The sequence below is a fragment of the Anomaloglossus baeobatrachus genome, chromosome 11 (genome assembly GCF_048569485.1).
Source record: "Anomaloglossus baeobatrachus isolate aAnoBae1 chromosome 11, aAnoBae1.hap1, whole genome shotgun sequence".
Taxonomy (NCBI): domain Eukaryota; kingdom Metazoa; phylum Chordata; class Amphibia; order Anura; family Aromobatidae; genus Anomaloglossus; species Anomaloglossus baeobatrachus.
The window spans coordinates 66593406-66609969 of NC_134363.1; the positions used below are offsets into that span (position 1 = coordinate 66593406).

At 44.3% G+C, this 16564-nt stretch overlaps 1 protein-coding gene across 4 annotated transcripts in view; it reads right to left on the reverse strand.

Moving 5' to 3' along the window:
• GRIN2D (glutamate ionotropic receptor NMDA type subunit 2D) overlaps positions 1 to 16564 on the reverse strand; it is a 1213579-nt gene that overhangs the window by 107901 nt on the left and 1089114 nt on the right. For all 4 annotated transcript variants that reach the window (XM_075328780.1, XM_075328779.1, XM_075328778.1 and 1 more), the window contains 2 exons: positions 13942 to 14102; positions 9759 to 9946 (listed from right to left, as the gene is read on the reverse strand). In XM_075328780.1, the coding sequence (XP_075184895.1) occupies positions 9759 to 9946; positions 13942 to 14102 (349 nt within the window). The remainder of the gene's footprint in view (positions 1 to 9758; positions 9947 to 13941; positions 14103 to 16564) is intronic.

The window sequence follows — 16564 nt, forward strand, 5'->3', positions numbered from 1 at the left end:
ATAGGAAGCATACTTACAGTAGATCTAGGAATTCCCACTTTACTCTATATTTGATATTCTTCCATCAAGCACACTCTCCACATTGTTGCATCCAGGTTAATGCACCCCTATACAAGACTGTGTCATTCTAGCTACTTAAAAAAGTGACCATTAAAAGACCGTCTTTTCATGGCTACTTGTTAGACCTAGTGTTGATGCACCAACCTGGCAGACTACAGAAACTCACATGTCATGGGGCTCACAAGACACAGTTTGATGACCTCTGATCTAGGGGTAATGTGTCTCCTTGTGGAGTCTTCCCAGTGCTTCTGTGACGCCCTGGTCTATCAGGTCATCACAGGGTATTGTGAAATCTGCCCTTCTGTGCAATATCCACCTCCTCCTTGGTTATGGGTCCCCAACCAATGGTGTTGCCAACAGCAGCAAAATAAAATCCTAGGAACACCCTGCACCACACCCACCAGACACACCAGTGGACGGCCTGAGTGGAATAGGGTCGCCCACTTGGGGGGTTAGTTAAGGGGAGGTCAGGAGTGTTAGGAGCCTGTGAGAGTCAGAGTCAGAGTCAGGAAGTGAGAGGAGGTCAGGAGCTGGGTTCCTTGGAAGTACTAGGTAGCAGATGGTGGTCTGAGCCTACTAGCAGCTGGACCCCCGGTAGCAGGGGATCGTGACAAGGGGCACGGTATTGTCGAGGAGGACAGCCAGCGGCCTTGTACCATCACCGGGCTGGGACCAGGGCACGACAGGGTACGTGGACCCTAGGTCAGGGAGTAGCTTCAGGCAACCTGACAATTGACCCGATGAGAATGGAGCCTTCAAGATCCGCTCTCCACCCGCTCCAAAATCGGGGTAATAGCGCAACGAGGGGGATAGGACTTTCCACTAAAGCGGTCCGACAAATCCCAAGCATGAACCCTAAGAGCAAGCTCCCTCAGTTAGCCAGACTGGGGAGCGGGATCCGACTAGTTTCAGGCTATAGGGGCCAACTAAGAAGAGAACAGTGTGTCAAGGGAAAGGTCACAGATCATCAGGCAACACCAGCGGGAACGGGACCCAAATGTGCTTCCCTCAGTGGCAACGGTGTCCAGAACTTTGGTTTACCAAGTTGTCGGTGTCAGCTTTCTGGACTGAGTGAGTACACAAGTGACCCTTTCGTCCCCGTCACCATCCCTGAGTCCCAGGGCATCCCCCCTACCCGTGGAGGGGTTAAACACCTAGCTGCCCACTCCATCGCCACCGGGTACTCCCAGCTGCAGCGGTGGTACTCCACTTTACCACATACCACGGGTGGCGTCACAAACTTTAACCATACAGCACCATATAAATACCCCCCTTTTTTTGGAGTGGCCGCACGACCCCGACCCCCCCCCGGGTCCGGACGCCCCTCGAGCCACCGCGGATCTGGATCCGAGCAGCCCAGCTGCTGATGTGGGGGCGGCACACTTCAATTCCTTGGAAGGGGAAGAGAAACTTAACACCTAGTTGGTAGAAGATGAAAACATGGTGGACATAGTATGTGAGAACACACAGTTGACTGTTTACTGTGAGATACTTGACAAGCCATGAATTTTCTAGCCATCTTTCCTGGCTGTGTCCCTATTCCATATTCCTACAATCATTGTTCATCCTTCCCATTGTCCTTATCCCTATTCCCTACTCTATATTTACTTTATAATGCTAATGTGTATTTAGTTCTGCCAATAAAGCTCCTTTAAAGGCAATCGATAGTTACAAAAAACAGACAATACTCCCTGGAATAATACAAGATTCATACTGTCTCTTCTCCAGAAGGAAAGCTCTGCCTTTACTGGTACCTTAAATAAGTGACAGTAGAGATACATCTTTCTTCTGGAGGAAAGCTAATTTGCATACTTTATTGCTCATTGTCATACTGAATTATATACACCGAGCTCAGGAAAGCACAAGAATTATCAGAGATTTGTCAAACTGTTTCCACTGTGACATTAAATTTTTAATTATAGTTGTACAACTGAGCTCCATACACGGAGAAATATCGTAGAAGAACTTAGAAATATCAACTTTTTAAAGGAGTTGACCAGGATTTTAAAAAGTTTTATCTAATAATAGTTTATAGTCTTAAAATCGAAAACAAAACCAGTACTCACCTCTTAATGGACAGGCTCAACTAGCGTACTGAGTGAAAAGGAAGTCAATGGGAAACTCAATCATTTTTCCAGGGGACCCCAACAGGAGGGCTGAGGAGAGAGAGTGTGTCCGGGCAGGAAGTCAAGCAAGATACTCAATTGAGTACCAAGGATCTCGAGCACCCTGATGCTCGTTTGAGTATCAAGCAGTTCCGAGCATACTCGCTCATATATATATATATATATATAAAATAGTAAATGCCACAAAACCAGAATCCTAACATATTTGTTAATATAAAGATAAAGTGGACACCCCCTTTACATAAGGGGCCAGGAAATCCAATTGGTCCTGAGTCAGTCCTGTCATTGGTCCACTGCTCAGGCTCTCTTATTGGCTGTTATCCACTATCTCAGCAATATAACAATCTGTCTTCACTGAAAACAGATTTTACTTGTCAATTGAGCATTTTGAAAGTGAATTATCAACCATAGCAGAGAAAGAAGCATATTTCTCATACAAGATATATTACACAATTTCTTATTTTCATGTGTGCCATTAATCTATATATATAATTGCCTTATTCTGTCTGTCTGTCTGTCTGTCTGTCTGTCTTGCTCCAAAATTGTGTCCTTACGGTGACACAAAGCTGATTGGCCGCTGGGCTCGCCATGGCCCCACCCCCCGCACGGATTGGCCGCTCGCCTCGGCTCCGCCCCCCCCCACGGATTGGTCGCTCGCATCGGCCTGGCCCCGCCCTCCGCATGGATTGGCCGCTCGCCCCGGCCCTCCGCACGCATCGCCAGACATAACCTTGCGCTGCTGGGATCGTGACGGAGCCGGTGTACGCTGGTAACCATTATACACATCGGGTAACTAAGGTCCCTTAGTTACCCGATGTGTATCATAGTTACCAGTGTACACCGGCTCCGTCACGATCCCAGCAGCGCCAGACATAACCTTGCGATGCTGGGATCTTGACGGAGCCGGTGAATGCTGGTAACCATTATACACATCGGGTAACTAAGGTCCCTTAATTACCCGATGTGTATCATAGTTACCAGTGTACACCGGCTCCGTCACGATCCCAGCAGTGCCAGTCATAACCTTGCGATGCTGGGATCTTGACGGAGCCAGTGAACGCTGGTAACCATTATACACATCGGGTAACTAAGGTCCCTTAGTTACCCGATGTGTATCATAGTTACCAGTGTACACCGGCTCCGTCACGATCCCAGCAGCGCCAGACATAACCTTGCGATTCTGGGATCTTGACAGAGCCGGTGAACGCTGGTAACCATTATACACATCGGGTAACTAAGGTCCCTTAGTTACCCGATGTGTATCATAGTTACCAGTGTACACCGGCTCTGTCACAATCCCAGCAGCGCCAGACATAACCTTGCGATGCTGGGATCATGACGGAGCCGGTGAACGCTGGTAACCATTATACACATCGGGTAACTAAGGTCCCTTAGTTACCCGATGTGTATCATAGTTACCAGCGTACACCGGCTCCCGGTGCATGGGGGATGGAGCACGATGGGGTGCGCAGCATGGGGGATGTAGCACGATGGGGAGTGCGTAGCATGGGGGATGGAGCACGATGGGGAGTGCGCAGCATGGGGGGTGGAGCCCGATAGGGAGTGCGCAGCATGGGGGATGGAGCACGATGGGGTGCGCATTATGGGGGATGTAGCACGATGGGGAGTGCGCAGCATGGAGGATGGAGCACGATGGGGAGTGCGCAGCATGGGGGGTGGAGCCCGATAGGGAGTGCGCAGCATGGGGGATGGAGCACGATGGGGGGTGCGCAGCATCGGGGATGGAGAACGATGGGGAATGCGCAGCATAGGGGATGGAGCACGATGGGGGGTGGGCAGCATGGGGGATGGAGCACGATGGGGGGTGCACAGCATGGGGGATGGGGCACGATGGGGGGTGCGCAGCATGGGGGATGGAGCACGATGGGAGGTGCACACCTCCCCCCAACACACACACACACAACACACCACACACACACTGGGAACCACAAACACCGCCATACACAGACACTCACACACACAGACAACGCCGCACACACACAACACCCAACACACAAACACCGCGGCATACATAAATATACGCACATACCGCGCAACACACACACATTGCACAAAACATACCTCCCCCCAAAACACACCACACCCACACAAACCGCGCAACACACACACAACGCTACAGACACACAGCGCTCCACAAACAACGCAACACACGCAACACACATACAACACCGCTCTCACCCCCCGCCACACCCAGACAACACCCAGAACATGTACAGCGCCCTACACAAACACTTGGTAACTACACACAACAACATCTATATATATATATATATATATATATATATATATAACAAAAATCATACATGAACTACACACTACGTAAATTCTAGAATACCCGATGCGTAGAATTGGGCCACCTTCTAGTGTATTAAATAAAAATCTAAATGACGGTAACACTTTAAGTTTGCAAGGACACTGCGCCTTTTGCCAGCATTGCTGAGTAGACTGATGATTCATGTATTATTCGCTTTTCAGTACTCAGGTCATTATCATTACAGACAAGACTTCAATTACAGTTGATCCCAATATATAAACCACACAAAATCATGTCATTTATAATAGGTAAGGTCACAGCACACCTCCTCCCCTTCCCTGCCTAAGGACCTTTGTCCAGATCACAAAGCATGCCTAGAACACTCCATCATGTAAGTCAATTAGGTCTGTGTAATTAATATAATGCATATTTCTAAACTGCTTTTAATGGCAGCTAAAGAAATATGGCTGCCCTGTAATAAGGTACCTAAAGTATCTAATAGTAATAATGGAAATGATATAGAATAATATTCTAAAACCATAAAATACAAATTTTATTTTTTTTAAGAATATGCATATCTTGTTTAAATTAGTAAACTATGGGTGATAAACTAAATTGCTTTAACCCTTTCACAACATCCACTGTATATGTATGGTACTCCATATGGTGGTACGATTAGGCCAGCTCATGTTCAGTGTTGGCGAGATCATCAGCGGATATTAGCCCCTTCACTACCCATGACGGATATATCCATCATGGATCGTGTGAGGTTAAGCCCCGCCCCCTGCCATGGCCAGGTAGCGGCGATCCGCGTACATATCAGCTGTTTTCAACAGCTGACATGTGTGCCTGCATGTTACGAGTGGAATCGCAATGCACCTGCAACATTTAACCCCTTACATCTCGCTGCCAAAGTCTGGCAGTGAGATGTATATGCGCGCGGCCATTACTTTCACTTACCACCGCCCCCACCGGAAGTCACGTGCGTGATCACGTGACTTTCGGTGGTTGCCATGGTAGCACAGGGTCATGTGATGATGCCTGTAGCTAACATGAGTCACTTCTTCTCAGTGCCGTCATAGTGCCAGCACAGAGAGTAAAGCAGCATATCTGCAGTTCTCAGCTCTGTAGCTGAGATCTACAGATAGGGCAGAGCGATCGGATTGTTGATCCATATAGCCCTCTAGGGGGGCTAGTAAATTAAAAAAACAAATGTAAAAAAAAAAGTTTTAAAAAATAAAAAAAAACTAAAAGTTCAAATCAACCCCCTTTTACCCCATTGAAAATTAAAGGGTTAAAAAAATAAAAAAATATACACATATTTGGTATCGCTGCGTTGAGAAATGCCCGATCTATCAACATATGAAATCAATTAATGTGATTGGTAAATGGCGTAGCGACAAAAAAATTCCAAATGTCAAAATTACGTTTTTTGGTCGCCGCAGGTTTTGCGAAAAATGCAATAACAGACGATCAAAATGTACCATCTGTGCAAAAATAGTACCATTAAAAATGTCAGCTCGAGACGCAAAAAATAAGCCATCAATGAGCCATAGATCCCAAAAAATGAGAACACTACGGGTTTCGGAAAATGGTGCAAAATGTACGCCACTTTTATTGGACAAGTTTGTGAATTTTTTTTAATCCCTTAGATGCAAGTAAACCTATACATGTTTGGTGTCTACAAACTCGCACCAACCTCAAGCATCACAGCAACACATCAGTTTTACCCTATGGTGAACACAGTGAATAAAATATCCCAAAAACTATTGTGTGATCACACTTTTTTTGCAGTTTTTCCACACTTGGAATTTTTTTGCTGTTTTCCAGTACACTATATGGTAAAACTTATGGTTTAATTTAAAAGTACAACTTGTCCCGCAAAAGACAAGCCCTCATATGGCAAGATTGATGGAAAATGGCTCTCGGAAGAAGGGGAGCAAAAAACAAAACAAAACGGAAAAACGGAAAGCGTCCGGAGGCTGAAGGGGTTAGGTATGTATCATAGCTGATACCCTGCTTTAACGCCATGACCAGTGTTAGTACCTATTGTGGGCGATTAACCTCTGTGATGCTGCTGTCTATAGTGCCAGCGGCATCAATAAGATTGAAGGGGATTTCTCTCTGCTCCGATTGGCACAATGTGATTGAGATCACGTTGTGCTGTTGGTCTCTCTTGTGAACCCAGGCCAAATAATGGCTGCGAGGTCATCAAGATAAGGAGACTTGTCAGGTTCTGCCTTGAGCATGACCTGAAATGCCTTCTACCTGTTTGCATTGCATAGATCTAATGCCCTATAATGTAAAAGCATTATAGAGCATTAGATCAGGGGCCAGGGCAGGGAAAGTTGATGTCCCATCCTGAGATTAGGTGAAAAAGTAAAAAAAAAGTTAAAAAAATTGTAAAAATATAGAAAAAAAAATCAGAAAACAAAGAACAAGAAAAAATTGTACTGAATTCGTACTGACCCGAAGAATAAAGCTGAATTATTAATTTTACCACATGATGAACGACATATAAAAAAGAAAAAATCCTGAATTGTTTTTTTATATTTATTCTGCCACCCGAAAATTAAAAACATAATCTCATCCCACTAAGAATAAGCCCTCACATGACTCTGTGTGCAGAAATACAGAACATTTACTATTATAACTCTCAAAATGCAGCAATGCAAACACTTTTTTTGAGGAAAGAAAAGCATTTTTTAATATGTGATAGCAGCCAAATGTAAAAAATGATATAGATTTGGTATCGCTGAAATCGAACTGACTTGAAGAATAAAGCTGTCTAATCAATTATACTGCATTGTGAATAAAAAAAAATAAAAGCAATTTTTGACCTGCTGTGGATTTATTCATTCTTTCTCTGGAAAATCACTATAACTCTCGGCTCACATTTATCCTGTGCTCTATGCTGAGTGGTTACATCAGGGTTTACATGAAAATCTCGGCGAAAAGTGATTCAGCTGGAGCCCCCAAGGGCTGAGTACCTATAATGTGGTAGATGGAGTCTCCTTGGACTTAATCTGTGCCACGGTGGTGTCCGTGTCTTCGATGGTACATAAAAGTGCGGTCTACCACAGTATTGTGCACTTCTGAAAGAGGCTTGTGTAATGCTGCTGCCTCATTATTGTGAATGCATCTCTCGGGGTGTCATCTGAATCACGTCATTTGAAGACTTAGATGGACCCACTGAAAAAAGTGTTCAGTGTAGAGCACAGTATAAATGTGATCCAAAATATTATGTAAAATGTGCCCAATAAAACCATCAACTCAATCCACAAAAAAAAGTCCCCACTCAGGTCTGTCATGTGTAAAAGAAATGTAGGGGGCTTATGATGAACACTTTGAGGTTGAAGGTGCTCAACACACATCTAGATAAATTCTTTGAAGGGTCTAGTTTTCAAAATAAGGTCATTTCTGGGGGTTTTCAATGTTTAAACACATCTAGAGCTCTCCAAACTCAACATGGCATCTGCTATTGATTCCAGACGATTTATTTTTCGTTCCAAATATTAAATGGTGCTCCATGCCTTCTGAATCCTGACATGCTCGCATACAGTAATTTTCCACAACATATGGTATAGATGAGTTCAGGAGGTCTCTAGTTTCCAAAATGTGGTCACTTATGGGGGTGTTTACACTGTTTAAGCTCATCAGGGAATCTCCTGGTGCTCCTTTCCTTCCAAGCCCTACTGTGTGCACAAACAGTAGTTTTGCATCACATATGGGGTATCAGTGCACTCAGGAGAAATTTCACAACAAATTGTAAAGTGCATTTTTTGCCAGTTAATCTTGTGAAAATAAAAAAATTGGGACCAAAATAACATTTTTGTGGGAAATAGTAAAATTTTAATCTATTTTCTTCCACATTGCTTTAATTTCTAAAGGGTTAATGTCACGGTTCCAATGAGTGGAGCATCTGGTGCTCTGTTACGTTCTGCCATGCTTTCCTACAGTGTCAATACTTGCCTGTTCCGTCACGCAGAGCGCTTTGCAGGTTTAGATGCTCTGCTGTTTTTTCTTGAGCTCCTGTGAATGGGTTGTTTCTCAGCACTGGGTCCTCTGCTGGTGCTAGGAGAGGCTGTCTCAGATGCTCCTCGTTCCAGGTGATTGCTCTGCTTCATTAGTGAGCATGCTCACCCGGAACGTAGCCAGTCGTATTTCCTGGTTCCACAGTAAGTGCTCTTGGCTCCCATTTGTGTACAGTTATTTGATCTTGGCTTCTTGACCCTGGGCTGTAATTGACTCTTCTCTGCTCGCCCCCCTGACTTTGTCATTACCTCCTTGCTTCTGACCTCGGACCTTCTACTGACCTTGGCTCCTCCTGTTCCCTGTATCCTATACGTAATCTCCTGAAATCCTGACCCTCGGAGCTTGATCTTGATCTTGCCTCTGCCTGCTCCCTGTATCCTGTCTTGTCCTCCTGGTTTTTGATCCCGGCTTGTTTGACTACATCTCTGTTCACACTTCATGCAAGTAGTATCTAACGCCACCTAGTGACTAGCATCACACTACGCCACATAGTGTTGAGCATCATAGTTAATAAACTTCTTGGATGTGTTTTTGAGCACTTTGAGAATGCAGTTTTTTGAATGGTGTCACTTTTGGGTATTTTCTGACAGCTAGACCTCTTAAAGTCACTTCAAATGTTATGTGGTCCTTAAAAAAATGTTTTTGGAAATTTTGTTGGAAAAATAAGACATTGCTGGAAAACTTTTAACTCTTCTAACTTCCTAACAAAAAAAATTCTGTTTCAAAAATGGTGCTGATATAAAGTAAACATGTGGGAAACATTATTTTGTGTGACATAACTTTCTGATTTAACGGCATAAAAAAATCAAAGTTTCAAATTTGCAAAATTTTCAAAAATTCCCTAAATTTCTGATATTTTCTCAAATAAACAAAAAAAATTCTTCCTAAGTTTACCAGTGTAATAAAGTGTGATATGTCATGAAAAAAAAAACAATCTCAGAATCACCGGGATCTGTTGAAGCGTTTCAGAGTTATTAACTCATAAAGTGACACTGGTCAGAAGTGAATGAATTGGCCTGGTCATGAAGGTGAAAACAGTCTTCCGGAAGAATGCTTAAAAACTCCATAATTTGGAAATACAGGGTTGGTGAACATGATACTATTGAGAGGCTCTTTAGATCCACAGTTCTTACACTTGGATAGAATTGATCATATATAAAAAAAAATATTATATTAGTATTTGATATTTACTAAGCATTTTTATCAAACTAGAAACAAAAAAATCAAATCTTAGAAGAAAAGTAGGGGGAAAAGGTACATACCGTCTCCTAGAAATTGTAGCAATGCAAGATCGATAGGCCGTTTCCATTTAGATCCTTTTTGGAGAGCAATACCATAACCTGTGGTAGCAAAGACTTTTCCACTACCGATAGTCACTAGCTTACAACCTTCATCTTTCCGAGCCATGTAGTTCAAGACAGCTGCGTCATAAATAAAAGCATCCAGCTTCCTTCAAAATAAAATGAAAGAGTCACGAGGTATGAAAACTGTTCCATAATCGCATGGTATTAATTTCAATATTGTATCTCTGGGGCAGCTTGTGGACCTCTTTTCTAAAGGGGGCTTTACACGCTATGACATCGCTAATGCGAACTCGTTGGGGGTCACGGAATTGGTGACGCACATCCGGCCGCATTAGCGATGCCGTTGCGTGTGACACCGATGAGCGATTTTGCATCGTTGCAAAAACGTGCACAATCACTCATCGGTGACATGGGGGTCCATTCTCAAAAATCGTTACTGCAGCAGTAACGAAGTTGTTCCTCGTTCCTGCGGCAGCACACATCGCTCCGTGTGACGCCGCAGGAACGAGGAACCTCTCCTTACCTGCCTCCCGGCCGCTATGCTGAAGGAAGGAGGTGGGCGGGATGTTACGTCCCGCTCAGCTCCGCCCCTCTGCTGCTATTGGGTGGCCGCTCAGTGACGTCGCTGTGACGCCGCACGGACCGCCCCCTTAGAAAGGAGGCGGTTTGCCGGTCACAGCGACGTCGCCGGGCAGGTAAGTATGTGTGACGGGTCTGGGCGATGTTGTGCGGCACGGGCAGCGATTTGCCCGTGTCGCACAACAGATGGGGGTGGGTACCCACGCTGGCGATATCGGGACCAATATCGCAGCGTGTAAAGCCCGCTTAAGGCTTTTGAACACTCAAATTTTGACATGTAAGAGTCCAGGATTCAGAAAGATGTACCGTTCCAAATTCATGATACATCTGTGATCCTATTTAACTGAAGTATCTGCTCCAAAATAATATCACACAATGAGATTCTCACATTTGAGTGACTGCTGATTGACTGCTAAGGCCTCAGTTCCACTAGCATTTTGCAGGGGCAAATGCGATCCGATAAAACATCAGATTGCTCTCACTCTAGTGCAAAACTGTGGGGCATTGTCTATCTGCGATTGATTTCTCATATGATATCGGCATGAGCAATGAATCACAGCATGCTGCATTTGGCAGCGAGTCTCGGTTCACGCACCCCCATACATGTCTATGGAGAGTATGAAACATTGCACTGCACTCGCATGTCATTAGAGTGCAGTGTGATGTACGCAGAGACAGACAGCGGAGGAGATGGGGAGATAGTGCTCCCTCCCTCTTCTCCGCACCAGTGATACGATCGCAAGATCACATCACAGTCGTATTACCCTCGGCTGACACTTGCAAGAGAGGGTCATTAGCATATCACTTCTGATACTCTTGCTATGTACAAGTGGAATCGAGCCCTAACATGTATATTCCTATGGGGTTTGTTTTTGTTTTGTTTTTTTTTTTAAATTGAGCAAAACAAAACTGTGGAGTAGGTAAATGTAGTATTAGGTTATGTTCACATGTTGCTTTTTTGCTCTTTTTGCTGCTTTTTTATGCAAATTAAAAGCTGTTTTTCACAGTACCAGCAGAAATTTCAAACATACAATTACTTTTTATCCCGATTAAATTGGAAAACTGCTGCTTTTTTTTAAATAGCAACATTTCAATACACTCAGTATTTTTTCAGCATTGTTTCATCATAGAAAGCAATGAGTTAGGCTACGCTCACATTTCCGTTGTTTTGCATCAGTCACATGCGTTGCTTGACGCATGTGACTGATACGTTGTACAACGGATGACAAAGAACAGAAATCATTGTCGGACTCCGTTGTGTGCGGGGGGCGCAGCGTGAGGAGGGCGGAGCACGAGGGGGGCGGAGCCGAGCGGGGCCGTGGCGCTGAGGACGTCAGTGCCGCGGTGCCTGCAGGGCTAGGGACAAGTGTGTGTGTGTGAGTGTGTGTGAGTGTGAGTGTGTGAGTGTGTGAGTGTGAGTGTGTTTGCACATGCTTAGTGCGGGAGGGGGTGGAGCCGAGTGGGGAAGTGTCAGCTTCCTTACACACGTATCCAGGGTAAATATCGGGTAACTTAAAGCAAACCACTTTTTGCTTGGTATTTATCTTGGATACCAGCGTACACCGCTTAGAGCTGGCTCCCTGCACACGTAGCCAGTGTAAATATCGGGTAACTAACCAAAGCGCATTGCTTGGTTACCCGATGTGTTAGGCTAAGTTCACATTTCCGCTAAAATGTATCAGTCACAATCCGCTGCTCTTGTAAACAACGGAATCCGTTTAGCGGATTCCGTTGCTCCCATAGACTTGTATGAGTAGCGGATTGTGACTGATGATGCTGCGTTGCACCCTCCGCCCGACTGATCAGTCGTGGAACGACTGACCGCCGGGCGGGAGGAACGCAGCATGTAACATTTTTTGAGCAGCGCGATCCGTCGGATTTCGCTGCGCATGCTCTCTGGCTCCCTGCACACGTAACCAGCTTTAGTTGGTTACCCGATATTTACCCTGGTTACGGTGCAAGGAGCCAGCGCTAAGCGGTGTAGGCCCATAACCAAGGTAAATATCGGGTAACCAAGGTAAACATCGGGCGCTTTGCTGTTACCTGATATTTAGTCTGGTTATGTGTGCAGGGAGGCCGACACTTCCCCGCTCGGCCCCGCCCCCTCCCGCACTCCGTACATGTATGTACACATACACACACACACACTTGTCCCCAGCCATGCAGACCGCAGCACTGCCACTGACATCCTCAGCGCCTGGCCCCGCCCCCCGCTTGGCTCCGCCCCCTCCCACATTCAGCATGTGTATACACACACACACACACACACTCACCTGTCCTGCAGTCCCTGCGGCACTGACGTCCTCAGTGCCACGGCCCCGCATGGCTCCCCCCCCCGAACTCCGCCCCCCGCACACAACGGAATCCGACAAAGAATTCTGTTCTTTGTCATCCGTTGTATAGCGTTGAACAGCGCATCAGTCACATGCATCAAGCGACGCATGTGACTGATACAAAACAACGGAAATGTGAACTTAGCCTTACGGGTACAGGGAGCCAGAGAGAGCATGCGCAGCAAAATCCTACGGATTGCGCTGCTCAAAAAACATTACAGGCTGCATTGCTCCCGCCCGGTGGTCAGTTAAAAAACGACTCACCGCGATGCAGCGGATGCAACGCAGCATCGTCAGTCGCAATCCGTCACTAATAGAAGTCTATGGGGAAAAACTGGATTCCTGCAAAATATTTTTCAGGATACCATAATTCCTCAAGGCGACGGATTGTGACTGATGCAAAACAATGGAAGTGTAAACCTAGCCTTAGTGGTAGGCTATGTGCTCATGTTGTAGATTTGGTGCAGAAATTTCCTGCATCAAATTTGCACCTTCTGGCAGCAAAATGCACTAAGAGATGCATACGTTTTGGGTGAGGTTTTGTCCCATGCTTTTTTTTAATGAAATCAATGGATAGAAGGGTTAAAAAAATGCAGGAAAAAAGCATCAAGAAATAACATGCTGCAGATTATATTTTGCACTAAATCTGCAAGGAAAAAATAAGCAAGGTGTGCACAGAACTTCTCTCATTGCCTTTTCTTGGATGAAGATAGACATGTGGCTTTGGGCCACAATCTGCACCAAATCTGCATAAAAAAACGCACTGTGAGCACACAGCCTAAAAACTCTGCAAAAACTAAACCATGCATTTTTGCTGTATAATTGGTAAATATTTAACATGTGCTGTAGATGAATGACACATACAAGTATAATCTGCAGAAAAAAACTTAAAAAATGCAAAACAATAAAAAAGCAAGAAAATCTGCTTTTTGTTGGCAGCTTCTTTACTGGCAAGAAAACATGCAGAGAAATAAATCATAGGTCCACCGTTTTTATACTGTATATGTCCCATGCTGTAAATGGCATCTTTCTATTTCGTGAAAAATGTTATACTTCTCAAATTAGAAACAATATTATCAAATGAGAAATAAGTCTGTGTTGCCATATTACTTAATAAATGCAGTTTCTGTGTTGTACTTTCTTATTGTCTGGAGGATCATACAGGCTGAGACTGTGAGTCACGCTTCAATAAATGAAAATGAACCAATGTGAAGCATCGTGACACTCACCCCGTCTTGAGATTTTGTAGCGCGTCTTCAACATGCCGTTGGTTATACTTGATCATGTAAGCGTGCATATCTGGGTAGTTACTTCTTATGTTCTTCTCTGTGCTCCCATTGGGTACTGTACCAAATTTCAGTGGCGGGTACTGCTCATGAGGTCTCTGAAACTGGGATCATAAAAAACGCATAAAACCATTACAATGATTGCCATAAAACACATTCTTGCAGAACCGTATAATCTTTCTTTTTCCTAATAAAAGCAATTATGTAGCGCCCATCACATGGCCTTATGTTAACAATTCAGAGAGTAATGTTGCTTACAATAAAAGTCACTTTATGAGCACACATGACATGCAATCAGCATTGAAAATAACCTAACTACCGTAAAACAGTCCAAATATTAACTGACCGTCACGTATAAAGTGGGCAACCATTGCAGAAAAATAATAAAGGAAATTATAGAAGTATTACAAGTAATTTGCAGTGTATAAAGAATTAGTATTCCGAGTCAATATTGTCCGTTTGTCAGGGAAAGCAGGACTTCGGTGGCAATTCTCTTATGTTGACTTATGTACAGTGCTGGCCAAAAGTATTGGCACCCCTGCAATTCTGTCAGATAATACTCAGTTTCTTCTTGAAAATGATTGCAATCACACATTCTTTGGTATTATTATCTTTATCTATTTTGCTTGCAATGAAAAAACACAAAACAGAATGAAATAAAAATCAAATCATTGATCATTTCCCACAAAACTCCAAAAATGGGCCAGACAAAAGTATTGGCACCCTTAGCCTAATACTTGGTTGCACAACCTTTAGCCAAAATAACTGCGAACAACCGCTTCCGGTAACCATCAATGAGTTTCTTACAATGCTCTGCTGGAATTTGAGACCATTCTTCTTTGGCAAACTGCTCTAGGTTGCTGAGATTTGAAGGGGGCCTTCTCCAAACTGCCATTTTGAGATCTCTCCACAGGTGTTCTATGGGGTTCAGGTCTGGACTCATTGCTGGCCACTTTAGTAGTCTCCAGTGCTTTCTATCAAACCATTTTCTAGTGCTTTTTGAAGTGCGTTTTGAGTCATTGTCCTGCTGGAAGACCCATGACCTCTGAGGGAGACCCAGCTTTCTCACACTGGGCCCTACATTATGCTGCAAAATTTGTTGGTAGTATTCAGACTTCATAATGCCATGCACACGGTCATGCAGTCCAGTGCCAGAGGCAGCAAAGCAACCCCACAACATCAGGGAACCTCCTCCATGTTTGACTGTAGGGACCGTGTTCTTTTCTTTGAATGCCTCTTTTTTTTTTTTCCTGTAAACTCTATGTTGATGGCTTTTCCCAAAAAGCTCTACTTTTGTCTCATCTGACCAGAGAAAATTCTTCCAAAACGTTTTAGGCTTTCTCACGTAAGTTTTGGCAAACTCCAGCCTGGCTTTTTTATGTCTCTGGCTAAGAAATAGGGTCTTCCTGGGTAACCTACCATACAGTCCCTTTTCATTCAGATGCCGACGGATAGTACGGGTTGACACTGTTGTACCCTCAGACTGCAGGGCAGCTTGAACTTGTTTAGATGTTAGTCGAGGTTCTTTATCCACAATCCGCACAATCTTGCGTTGAAATCTCTCGTCAATTTTTCTTTTCCGTCCACATCTAGGGAGGTTAGCCACGGTGCCATGGACTTTAAACTTCGTGATGACACTGCGCACCGTAGACACAGGAACTTTCATGTCTTTGGAGATGGACTTGTAGCCTTGAGATTGCTCATGCTTCCTCACAATTTGGATTCTCAAGTCCTCAGACAGTTCTTTGGTCTTCTTTCTTTCCTCCATGCTCAATGTGGTACACACAAGGACACAGGACAAAGGTTGAGTCAACTTTAATCCATGTCAACTGGCTGCAAGTGTGATTTAGTTATTGCCAACACCTGTTAGGTGCCACAGGTAAGTTACAGGTGCTGTTAAGTACACAAATTAGAGAAGCATCACATGACTTTTCAAACAGTGCCAATACTTTTGTCCACCCCCTTTTTTATATTTGGTGTGGAATTATATCCAATTTGGCTTGATGACAATTTTTTTTTTCCATTAAAGACAAATTAAATGAAGATAATAATACCAAAGAATTTGTGATTGCAATCATTTTCAAGCAAAAAATGAGTATTATCTGACAGAATTGCAGGTGTGCCAATACTTTTGGCCAGCACTGTAAGTGCAAATTTTTACAGCTTCAGGTCCATATCTCTAAACCTAAAGTAGGACAGAACAGAATGATGATTTTTGTTTACTAACAACAGTGTAAGAATACCTTACACATATAATATGGGTCCAGCAGCCTTCATGAGCCGAGCTCTAGTCGCACCTTCCCACCTACCTCCACTTTGAAGAAGGGTGAGTGACCTTGACAAGCTTGAAATGGAACCTGAAGACCCATCTCTTACGACAAGCCTACAACCTGCCGTAACCCTCAGTTTGATACAGTGCCAAACAACCAGCTCTGTCCTCACCTACTGTATACTCACCCATCCCTTGTAGACTGTGAGCCCTCACAGGCAGGGTCCTCTCTCCTCCTGTACCTGTCTGTGCCTTGTATTGTTTATGATTATTGTACTTGTCCCTATTATGTATACA